The sequence below is a fragment of the Micromonas pusilla genome (genome assembly GCF_000151265.4).
Source record: "Micromonas pusilla CCMP1545 genomic scaffold MICPUCscaffold_11, whole genome shotgun sequence".
NCBI lineage: Eukaryota > Viridiplantae > Chlorophyta > Mamiellophyceae > Mamiellales > Mamiellaceae > Micromonas > Micromonas pusilla.
Genome location: NW_003315892.1, coordinates 823 through 12,363, shown reverse-complemented (window position 1 = coordinate 12,363; position 11,541 = coordinate 823). Strand labels below are relative to the sequence as shown.

Below are 11,541 nucleotides of genomic sequence, written 5' to 3'. Positions count from 1 at the left end.
GCCCTCATGATTTATCGATCGCGACGATTCGTGCTCCACCCAGTCAAACCGCGCGAGCGGAGGGGGCGAGCGTCGAAGGGCGACGCGACGACGCGGGGACCTTCTCGCGCGCGGGGCGCCACTCGCGGCCGCGCGCGCGCTCGGCGGACGCTTCGAAGAGCTCGCGGCGGCGGATCGGACGTCCGCGGGAGGGCGCGAGGGGCGGCGGCGCGGACGCGGACGGCACATCGATCTCGGCGGGCGGGCGCACGGCGGGCGAAAAAAAAACCAATCCAGACGGAATGAGCGTTGGAGTCGACGACGTCTCGTCGTCGCCGCGCGACGGCGTCGCGGGGATGCCGCGCGTCTCCGCGTCGCGCGACCGCTCGAGTCGGAAAGCGAACGGCGACGCGATACGCAGCTGGCTGAAGGACGCCTCGGCGGCGGGACCGGAGGACGAGGCGCGCCGCGATCTCGACGGGCGCGACGATTCCGTTCCTCGCGGGCGGCGAGGTGCGCGACGATCGATCGATCGATCGTTCGTTCGATCGATCGATCGTTCGATCGATCGATCGACCTACGGGCGCCGCCGCGCGTCCTCGAGCTCGCGTCGTCCCCGAGATACCCTAAACCGAAACCCTAAACCCCCTACGTACCCCACCCCCTCCGTCCATCCCGCAGAGCTGTCCAAGGAAGACGTCGACGCGATCAAAACGGCGTACACCCGAGGGATGACCGGCCCGATGCTCCCGCCCGCGCGAAGAGCCGGCGGCGGCGGCGTCCACCACGCCCCCGGGGACAGCAGCGTCGGCAGCGGCGGCGTCGCGCACGGCTCGCGGCACCACAGCGGGTTTGGGTGTGGTAGTAACGGTGGTAACGGTGCCGCTACCGGCGATCGACGCTCGGTCGACGGCGGCGGCAGGAGCAGCAACCCGGGCGGCGGCGCCGCCGCCGCCGCCGCCGCGGGCCAAGGCGAGTTTTTTTTCTCTCGCCCCGCCCCGCGACTCTCTCCCGTTCGCCGCTCACCGGTTTCGCCGGTTTCAGCTTTCAACGTTCGACCGATCTGACCGATGAACATCCATCGCATCGATCGCCCGTCTCCCCCACCCCGATAGGAGGCGGCGGCGGCGGCGGCGGCGGAGGGAGGGCGCCGAGCATCATCAACTTCGGCGACGCCGTCGCCGCCGCGATGGGCGCCAGAAAACTCGAACAGGCGAAGATGACGTACGTCGAACGCATGGAAGCGCGAATGCAAGCGCGGATCGGACGCAGCGGGTCGATATCCGCGGGCAACCGCGGGGTTAACGGAGACGGGGGGTTCGGAAGCCGGTTTCAGAGACCCGGCGCGAGCGGCGTGTGGTCCGGCCGCGGGCGGTTCGACAGCGGCGGCGGCGGCGGCGGCGGACACGGCGGCGGACCCGGCGGCGGACCCGGCGGCGGGTCCTCCCGCGGATCGACGCACTCGGCCCGGGGTGGCGGCTTTCGTTCTTCGCGCAGCGCGCGCGGCGTGCTCGAAGGGTGCGCGCGCGGGTGCGGCACCGCGACGCGGCGCGCGAAGGAAGCCGTCGCGGCGGCGTACGACGAGGTCGCGTACGCCGGATACCGCGTCGCGAAGCCGATCGTCGAGAGCGAGAACTTCGAGCTCGGCGTCGTCGTCGTCATCTTCATCAACGTCATCTCTCTCGCGCTGTACAAGCCCACGGAGCCGGCGGACTCGGAGTGGAATAAAACGCTCCACATTCTGGAGTTATCCCTCAACGTTCTGTTCACCGTGGAAGTCATGCTTCGATGCGCGCACGTCGGCGTCAGGGAGTACTTCCGCGAGCCGTGGAATAAGTTTGACTTCGCGCTCGTGCTCGTCGGGTACAGCGGCCTCCTCACCCCCGGGGAACCGGAGGAAGGGGACGCGTCCGGGGGAATGCGCGCGTTGCGCGCGTTACGCGCGTTACGACCGTTACGCACGATTACGCGATTCGAATCGTTGCGGTCCGTCGTCGTGTGCTTCATCGAGGCGGTGCCCTTGCTCGTCTCCGTCGTCGGCCTCGTCTTCTTCTTCACGTTTCTCTTCGCGGTCACCGGGATGCAGATCTTCCAGGAAGCGTACCACCGTCGGTGCCAGGTCGCGGCCACGGGCGAGCCGGAGACGTGGATGGACGAGTGGGGGTGCGACCCGAACCGCGCGTCCGGTTTATGGGACGGCCGGCAATGTCCGGCGTCGACCGACTCTGGCGAGCCGTTGGAATGCGTCGAGCTCGAGAGCGGGCGGGGGAACTCCGTCGCGGGGTTCGACAACGCCGCCCTCGGGATGCTGACCGTGTTTCAGTGCACGACGCTCGCGGGATGGGCACAGGTGATGTACAGGATAATGGACGCGGGAGCGGAGGCCGCGGTGCCGTACTTCGTCGCGCTCGTGTTCTTCGGACCGTATTTCGTCGTGAACCTTTTCCTGGCGGTGCTCAAGACGAAATTCGGTCGCGCGCAGGTGCGTTTTATCTCACACTGGTCCCCATACGACCGCGTTCGCGTGGTGAACGCCGTTCCTTAAGGACTTTCTCTCCCGGCGTTTGTCACTCTCCGCCCATTACCCCTCGCTTTCAATCCCGACACGCCTCGACGCCTTTCAACTCCGCTTCTGACGCCTTTTAACTCCACCCCGACGTTCGCTCGTATACGCGCGCAGTCGTTGTTCCAGTCGAAGATATCGCGCAAGCGCGAGCTCGCGCAGGGCGGGGAGAAACGGCACGCGCTCGCGACCGCGGGGTCGTTCATCGCGAACACGTTTTCGTCGTACATGCACCGGCGCCGCATCGCCGCGGAGAAGAGGGAGGAGACGCTCGCGGCGCAGTTGGAGCGTTCGGACGGCCGGTGGTCGTGGCGGCAAGAAAACGCGCGTCGGTGGGCCGTCGTTAAGGAGCGCTGCTACGAGATCCAGGACCATCGCTATTTTAACAACTTCTTCCTCGCGCTGATTTACGTCAACACCGTGCTCATGGCGATCGAGCACCACGGCATGGACGAGGACCTCGAACGCGGGCTCGCGATCACGAATTTCGTCTTCACGTTCTTCTTCACCTTGGAGGTGACGATCAAGATGATCGGCTTGGGCGTGTACGACTTTTTCTCCGACAACTTCAACCGGTTCGATTTCGTCATCGTGTTCTTCGCGGTCCTCGAGGTGGTCGCGATGCTGCTGTCGAGCACGGTCGACGGTTTGGGGGCTTTGAAAGCGTTGCGCGCTTTGAAAGCGCTGCGAACGTTCCGCGTGTTTAAGGTGCGTTCTATACACTGGTTCCCATACGATCCCGTTCGCGTGGTGAACGCCGATCCTTAAGGACTTTGCCCGGCGCGTCTCTCCGCCCGCCTCTCGCTTTCAATCCCCGCCCGCGTTGCCTTTCAACTCCAACTGACGCCTTTCAACTCCACCCCGACGTCGCTTTGTACGGAACGACCCTAAGATGTTCCGATACCTCGCGTCTTTGCGCGTCATCGGCGAAGTCATCTTATCCTCGCTGTCGTCGTTCATAAGCATCGCGGCGCTGTTATTTCTGTTCCTCCTCGTCTTCGCGATCGTCGGTCTGCACGTGTTCGGAGGCCTTCGAGACCCGGACTCGTTTCGGTACGGGATCGACGACCCGCAGTTCGGCGGTCGCGCCAGCTTCGACTCGTTTTATCACTCCACGTTGCTCACGTTTCAGGTGCGTTCTATCTATGCAAGCCACGTTTTTCACCCAGCGCTCGGTTTCAACATTCGATCGCGTCGCCTTTCAACTGACCGATGAACTGCTTTCGTAATATGGAACCGCCCTCAGACGCTGACGTTGGAGGACTGGGAGTTTATCATGTTCCGGACGATCGAGTACGCGGGCTGGGGCTCGTCCGCGTTCTTCGTGCTGTGGGTCATCGTCGGGAAGTACACGTTCTTGACGCTGTTTTTAGCCGTCACGATGGAGGCGTTCGAGAGCAAGTACGACGCGCAGGCGTCAAAGGAAGCGCGGCTCGTCGCGCGGTTGATTAAGAAGAAACGCGACCGGCGGAAGAAGCGGTTCGCGGACATGAAGCGGAAGAAAAAGCAAAGAAGGCGCGCGGAGAGGAAGGCGTTGGAAGCTTCCGAAGCCGAAGCCGGCGCGGCGGACGGCGCCGGCCGGAGCGACGACGACGACGACGACCTCGCGACGACGGATGGGAAGAGCGTCGTCGTCGTCGACGTGGCGGAGTCGTCCGCGGCTGACAAGGAAAAAACGTCCAAAGCGGACGATCCGAAAAAGCCGGCTTTTTCGGCGTCGGCGTCGTCGACGGCGGGGCGCGCGGCGGCGCGAGGCGCGCAGCGCGACCGCGCGCTCGCGGGGCAGTTCGTCCCCGGCGGCGCGCTCTCGAAATCATCGACCACGACCGTCGCGCCGCCGCCGCCGCCGCCGCCCGGGGAGAGCGCGAGCGCGACGAAAGATAGGCCCAACGCTCGGTCGCGGCGCGCGCGCGTCGCGCCCGCGCCGGCGTCCGCGAAGGCGCGCGACCCCGGCTCCTCCGCGGAAGTCTCACCCGCGACCCCGCGACCCGCCCACGCGAACGCCGCCGCCGCGAATAACGTCGGAGTCGACGACAGCGGCGACTCCGAGGCGAGCAGCGGCGTGGACAGCGGCAGAAGCGGCAGCGCGCCGAGCAGGCGCGTTCTATCTCACACTGGTCCCCATACGACCGCGTCGTTCCGTGAGGACTTTCTCTCCCGGCGCGCGTTTCTCTCCGCCCACCACCCCTCGCTTTCAATCCCAACGCACCGCGACGCCTTTCAACTCCACTTCTGACGCCTTTCAACTCCGCCCCGACGTTCGCTCGTATTATGGACCCTCGACCCTCGCGAGCAGCGGCACGGACAGCGGCGCGATGACGCCCTTCTACAGCGGCGCCAGCGGGCTCACGTCCGGCGCGATGACGCCAAACTGGGGCACGAAATTCGAAGGCCTGGAGTCCGTCGTCGGCAGCCGCGCGTCCTCGCTCGCGGGCGTACGGTCGCTCATCTCGCGCCGCAAGAACCGCGACGATGAGCTCGCGGACGTCTCGTGTCTCTGCGTCCCGTCGCACCACCGCCTGAGGGAGGACGCGTACGACGTTTTGTCGCACTGGACGTTTGATTATTTCATGTTCTTCCTCATCTTCGCGTCGTGCGTCGCGATGGCGCTGGAGGGGCCGAACACGGACGAGCGCACGCACGCGAAGCTGAAGATTCTGGACTACTGCCTCACCGCGTGCTTTACCCTGGAGTGCGCGGCGAAGATCTTCGCGTTCGGGTTTCCAAAGTACATTCGCGAGCGGACGAACCAGCTCGATTTCTTCATCGTCGCGACGACGCTGCTCGAGATCGCGCTGACGTCCGTGGCGTCGCACATCGGGTGGGTGCGGTCGCTCCGCGTGCTCCGCGCGATACGACCGCTGCGGGCGTTGACGAAATCGAGCGGCATGCGGCTCGTGTTGAAGTCCGTCGCGCTGTCCATAGGCGCGATGGTAAACGTCTCCGTCGTCGTGTTGATGTTTTTCGTCGTCTTCGGCATCCTCGGCGTGCAAGTCTTCGCGGGGCGCTTCTACCGCTGCAACGACCCGGACGTCGCGCACCGTCGCGAGTGCGTCGGCGAGTTCTACGACGTCACGTCGCTCGACGTCGTGCCGCGCGAGTGGAGCAACGCGTACTTGAACTTCGACAACCTGTACCGCGCGTTGATATCGCTGTTCGTCGTCTCCACGCTGGACGGGTACGATCGCGGACCGCGCACACACTGGTCCCCATACGACTCCGTTCGCGCGTCGAAGGAGTTACGTTTCTTAAGGACTCGAGGATATCTGATGCGTCGTCGTTCATTTCCCACCACCCAAAACAAGATACGCCACGTCACCGAATCTGATCACGCGAATCTGACCAATCGCATCGCTTCGCCCGCAGGTACGGCCAAATCATGTTCGACGCGTTGGACGTCACGGGCGTGGACGAGCAACCGAAGCAGGATAACAACCCGGCCGCGTTTCTCTTCTTCCTCGCGTTCATCGTCCTGTGCGCGTTCTCGCTGCTGAACTTGTACGTCGGGGTGATCTTCTATCAGTTTTCGCGGATCCGGATGCTGTCGCAGACGAGCTCGATCGACCTCACGGAGGAACAGAAGGAGTGGGCGGAGATGTGCAAGAGCGTGTTGCGGATGCAACCGCTGAAAGTGCTGCCGCCGCCGAAGCAACTCTGGCGCAAGCTCCCGTTCTCGATCATCTCGCATCGGTACTTCGACCCGGGGATCATGGTCGCGATCATCGGGAGCGTCCTCGTCATGGCGACGTCGCGGCACGACGAGAGCGCGGAGGAGACGGAGGCGAAGGAGAACGTCAACGTCGCGTTCACCGCGGTGTTCATCGCCGAGTGCGGCTTAAAAATCGCCGCGATGGGGTTCCGAGAATACTGGTCCTCGAACTGGAACAAGTTTGACTTTTTCATCGTGTGCTCGAGCATCGTGGACCTGTGCGTCGGGTTCTTGTCCACGTCGTTCGCGCGGCTGATACGGCTGTTCCGACTCTCGCGCATGTTCCGGCTCATAAAATCCCTCAAAGGGTTAAAAAGCCTGTTCGAGACGTTAATCGTGTCGCTGCCCGCGTTCTGGAACGTCGGCGCGCTCGTCCTCCTCCTCTTCTTCATCTACAGCTATCTCGGCGTGTGGACGTTCGGGAAGACGATACGCGGCGACTCCCTCAACGAGCACGCCAACTTCGAGACGTTTCAGATGGCGATGCTGACGTTATTCCGCGTCGCGACGAACGACGAGTGGGTCGGCCTCATGCGTGATTGCTCCGTGACGCCCGGGTCCTCTCGGTGCACGCTCGCGGACGAGAACTGCGGGTCGTGGAGCGCGTACCCGTTCTTCATCTCGTTCGTCGTGATCGTGTCGATGATCATGCTGAACCTGTTCACCGCGGTCATCATCGAAAACTTCGAGAACATGCAGGATCACGAGGAGTGGAAACTGTCGCCGAACGTGTTGGAAGGGTACGTCGAGTCCTTCCGCGAGTTCGACGACGGCAGCGGGACGATATCGGGTTTGGACCTCGAGCGCCTCCTCCGCAAGATACCGCCGCCGTTGGGTCTCGGGCACGGCACCTCCCGCGTGATCTCCGTGCACTTCATAAAGTCGCTGAACGTGCCGCTGACGTCGGACTGCAGGGTGCCGTTTCGCCGCACCGCGTTCGAGCTCGTGCGGCGGGTGTGCGAATGCGACATGCCCCCCGGGGAGATGCGCGATCGGATCGAGTACGGGATACGAAAGGCGTTCCCGGACATCTGGGTCCCGATACCCGACGAGCTGTCTTGGTCCGCGCTCATGTGCGTCATCCGCGTGCAGCGGCACTGGAGAGAGCTCACCGCGAACCGTCTGCGAAGACGGCTGAGAGCGGAGGCGGAGGCGGCGGCGGCCGCCGCCGCCGCAGCCGCCGCCGCGGTTCGAAAGTACGAACGCCGGTCGATGTTGCACTCCGGCGGCGGCTCGGGGATGCGACGAAGGATCTCGTCCTCGAACGGCCCGCAAAACCTGCTCCACCCTCACGCCGGCGGAGGCGGGGCGCGGGGGGAACAACACGCGCAACACGCGCGCGCGCCGCCCGCCGGGGCGACGACGCCTCGGTCCAACACGAGAAGAAATTCGTCGCTGCGCCGCGGCGGCGCGAACGACGGCGGCGGCGCGGGGCGGCGAATGAGCTCCATCTTCGGCGGTCTGTTCTCCGGGATGAGCTCGCGACGCGCGAGCGTGCACCCGAGCGAGTGGGACTCGAGGCGCGGGAGCGTCGCGTCGCGCGGAAGGTCGGGGTCGATCGCGGGCGGGGGCGGGGGGAATTTTTCGCTCGGAGGGGACGCCGCCGGCGGTTTTAGCCGCGCTCGGCTCGGCTCTCTCGCGACGGTGGCGTCGGACGAGACTGGGGAGCTGCGCACCGCGCGGCGGTCGCTGGATTCCCTCACGAGCAAAGAGGGGGAAGGCAAGTCGCTCGACGTCTCGCGGAAGAGTTCGGTGATTCACTCGCGACGGGGGTCCGTCGCGCCGCCGTGAGCGACGAGCGAGCCCCGAGGAAAAAAAGGGGAGGAAGCGTCGTACTGTAGAAGAACGAAAGGTCGCCCGTCGAGGCGGCCGTCGCGTGTTTTGTCTTTGTCTGCTGCTGCTATCATATGTCTTCTACCTACTCGCGCTCATCGCGCGTCGCGTCGCGTCACAACCTGTCCAGCGGGCTGTTCTTCAAGAGCACGTCCGCGAGGGTGTCGCTCCCGCCGGGGTTGAACCCCTTCTTCCGTCGCATCGCCGCGCGCCTCTTCTTTTTGTAATCCTCCCGCCACGCGTCTCGCTTGGGGTACCAATCCTTGAGCATCTCCTCGTCGTTCTTGTACGGGTTCACGAACGACTTCGCCTCCTCGACGATCTCCGGGGTGATCCCCATGAGCGCCATGACGTCCGCGCCGCCGTCGGGCCCGCCGAATTCGAGGTTCAGCTCCTGCGCGCGTCTGAGGGTCGTTTTATACGAGCGAACGTCGGGGTGGAGTTGAAAGGCGTCAGAAGCGGAGTTGAAAGGCGTCGTGGGCGGGGATTGACCGCAAGGGATGGGCGGAGAGATGCGCCGGCAAAAGTCCTTAAGGATCGGCGTTCACCACGCGAACGCGGTCGTATGGGGACCAGTGTACAGAACGCACTTCGCGCGTTCGGGCGCCAGTCGCTTCGCTTCCTCCATCCTCGCCGGAAGCGATCGGATGAGATATTCGATGCACTCCGCGTTGAGCTCCTCCTCCGTCATCGCGGCGCGGCCGCCGCCGCCGGCTTGATCTTTCTTAGCGCCCTTGGCGTCCCCCTGACCGGGCACGAAGAAGTTCGGCAAGTCGCGCTCGATCATGTCGATGTACGCGTCCTTCGCTTTCGCCCCCTCCTCGGCGGTTTCGGGTTCTTCGGGTTTTTTGGTTTTGGTTTTGGTCGTCTCGGCTTTGGGTTTTTTCTCCGCCGTCGCCGCGTCCTCCCGTCTCTCCTCCTCCTCCTCCTCGTCGTCGTCGTCGTCGGAATCGGAATCCGACGACGACGAGTCCGACGACGACGAGTCCGACGAGTCCGACGACGACGACGACGAACTCGCGTCGGAGTCCGAGGACGAATCGTCGTCTTCCGACGGCGGCGGCGGTTTCTTCATTCGCCGCCGCGACGACGACGTCTTCTTCCGCACGCCTCCTTTTTTATTCCGCTCGGACGACGACGCGACGAGCCCCCCCCCGCTGGATCCCCCCGTGGGCCCCGCGCCTCCCGTCAGCGTCCACGTCGTCTTCTCCGCGTACAAATCTTTGAAACTGAACGACTTGTCCGTCGTCACGGTCACGCCCTCTTCTTTATATCGCGCCTCGAGCGCGGCGGCGGTGAACGGCCCGCGCGCGTCGCGGCCGATCGATTTGATGTCCCCGCCAGCCATGAAGAGATCGTTCACCTCCGCGACCGACTTGGGCGCGTCCGCGGCCGGCGCGGCGACCGCGACCGCGCCCTCGCCCTCCTTCTTCTTCGTCCGGAGTTTCTCCTGGAGCTTCTTCTTCTTGAGCTCCATCTCTTTCCGCTGCCGCTCCTTCAGCGGGGCGTCCAGCGGCGCGGGCTTTCTCTTTCGTCCCATTGTTGCCTCCCCCGCGTTGACGACGGCGGCGTCGCGTCGTTCGAAGAGGGAGGGAGGGAGGACGCGCGAGTCGCGACGGCGGCGGCGGGCGGACGCGGCGGGAGTGGCGCGCGCGAAGGGCGCGACGCGACGCGGAGAGGTAGGTCCCCGCGCGACTCGCGCGCGCGTCGAGATGCGCGAGGACGCGGCGACCTCGAAACCTAAAACTTCTGTACGTACGTAGGGTGTTTCAGCGCGTGTTATTCGCTTCGTCGTTACACTACAACTCAACTCCGGTTAACAACGCTGGCCTCGCTCAAGCGGCGGCGGCGTTGACGGGTCCACCCTCGCCTCCTCCGCCTCCGCGGGGACGGCGCGGCTTTCGCGGCGGGCGCTGCTCCTTCGCGCCCTCGGGCGCGGCGGCCGCGGCGGCGGCCGCCGGCGCGGGGACGGGTTTCGGCTTCGTCGTCGCCGCCGCCGGTTTCTCCTCTCGCTCCGCCTTCGGTTTTTTGCTCTTCGGCTTCTTCGCCTTGACGCCCGCGTCGCCGTCCGCCGCGGGCGCCGTCTTGTTCGACGTCGGCGCCTCCCTCGACGACGATTGTTGTTGTCGTTTCGGTTTGTTCTCTTTTTCCTTCTTCTTCGAGGGCGCGGGCGCGGGCGCGGGCGCGGGCGCGGGCGCGGGCGCGGGCTTCGGCTTCGCGTCGTACCCTCGCGTCGGCTTCGCCTCCGGGCGCGCCGACGGAGCTTGTTCTCGATCCCAATGCGATGCCCCACCGCTGGAGCGATACCCCGGCGCGCCTCTTCCGTCTCGTCCGCCGCGGCCGCCGCCGCCGCCAAACGGAGACCCGCCGCCCGGTCCTCTGCCGCCGCCTCTGCCGCCGCCTCTATCGTAACCGCCGCGATAGTGCGCTCCGTCGTGCCCGTGGAACCCCTCGCGCTGCCCGTGCCCGCCTTGGACGGTGTAGTAGTTCGTCTCCTCCCCCCACGCGACGTCGAGGCGGTTGACATCCTTGCGTAACTCCTCGAGCTCGTCCGTCGCCGCGTCCTGCTCGTCCGGGGTGGAGTTGAAAGGCGTCAGTTGGAGTTGAAAGGCGTCGCGGGCGGGGATTGAAAGGAAGCGGTGGGCGGGGAGAGAGGACGGCAAAAGTCCTTAAGGATCGGCGTTCACCACGCGAACGCGGTCGTATGGGGACCAGTGTGACGCGACTCCTACCATGTCGAGGATGTTCTGCACGAACGACTCGACGAGAACTTTCGCCGCCGCCGCCGCGGACGCGGTCCCCAAGACTTTCACCTCCCCGCGCTCGTGATCGACGTCGATCGATATCGCGCCGCTTCGACGCTGGACGTCCTTGATCGTCGCGCCGCCTTTGCCGATGATGACGCGTCGGGTCTTATCGTCCGGCACGGAGACGACCTCCTGTCTGAGCTCTAGCATCCCGCGCGCTTTCCTCACCTCCGCCGGGTCCGCGCCGACGATCCGCACGACGCTCTGGTCCCTGTCCACGACGACGCGATCGATGCGACACTCCTGCTGCGTCTGGCGGATCCGCGCGCCCTTGATACCGACGACGAGGCCCATGAGGTGCGGCTGGACTTTGAACTCGCAGCGGAGCCCCGCGTCGATCTCGCCCTGCACGCGCGCGCGCTCCTCGTCCAGCTTGGGGCCGTTCCATACGAAGCGATGTCGGGGTGGAGTTCATAGGCGTCAGGGGTGGAGTTGAAAGGCGTCGAGGTGTGTCGGGATTGAAAGCGACGTGTGGGCGGAGAGACACGCCGGGAAAAGTCCTTAAGGAATGGCGTTCACCACACGAACGCGGTCGTATGGGAACCAGTGTGAAGGAGAACGCGCCTTGTCTTTCACCGCGAGTCGCTGCTGCAGTCGGAGCCGGTGGTCGAGCACCGCCTCCACGAGAAGCGCCTGTGCGATGCGGGTCG

General features: G+C 65.3%; 4 protein-coding genes across 4 annotated transcripts; 1 reads left to right on the top strand and 3 right to left on the bottom strand.

Moving 5' to 3' along the window:
- Positions 1–556: 556 nt before the first annotated feature.
- MICPUCDRAFT_51486 (uncharacterized protein) lies at positions 557–1,066 on the bottom strand (the record flags this gene model as incomplete). Its single annotated transcript, XM_003061808.1, has 1 exon — positions 557–1,066. One exon carries the CDS (start codon positions 1,064–1,066, stop codon positions 557–559), a length of 510 nt encoding a protein of 169 aa, XP_003061854.1.
- A 1,704-nt stretch (positions 1,067–2,770) lies between these two features.
- MICPUCDRAFT_21004 (voltage-gated ion channel superfamily) lies at positions 2,771–7,151 on the top strand (the record flags this gene model as incomplete). Its single annotated transcript, XM_003062020.1, has 3 exons — positions 2,771–3,085; positions 5,248–5,720; positions 5,909–7,151. Coding segments are annotated over 3 exons (2,031 nt in total), but the record flags the coding sequence as incomplete, so codon positions are not given.
- Positions 7,152–8,199: 1,048 nt separating this feature from the next.
- On the bottom strand, positions 8,200–8,433 carry MICPUCDRAFT_51482 (uncharacterized protein; the record flags this gene model as incomplete). The annotated part of the gene is made up of 1 exon (XM_003061807.1): positions 8,200–8,433. The coding sequence occupies one exon, from the start codon at positions 8,431–8,433 to the stop codon at positions 8,200–8,202; it is 234 nt and encodes a 77-aa protein (XP_003061853.1).
- Positions 8,434–8,628: 195 nt separating this feature from the next.
- Positions 8,629–9,624, bottom strand: MICPUCDRAFT_41789 (uncharacterized protein; the record flags this gene model as incomplete). Its single annotated transcript, XM_003061806.1, has 1 exon — positions 8,629–9,624. One exon carries the CDS (start codon positions 9,622–9,624, stop codon positions 8,629–8,631), a length of 996 nt encoding a protein of 331 aa, XP_003061852.1.
- Between the last annotated feature and the right edge of the window lie 1,917 nt (positions 9,625–11,541).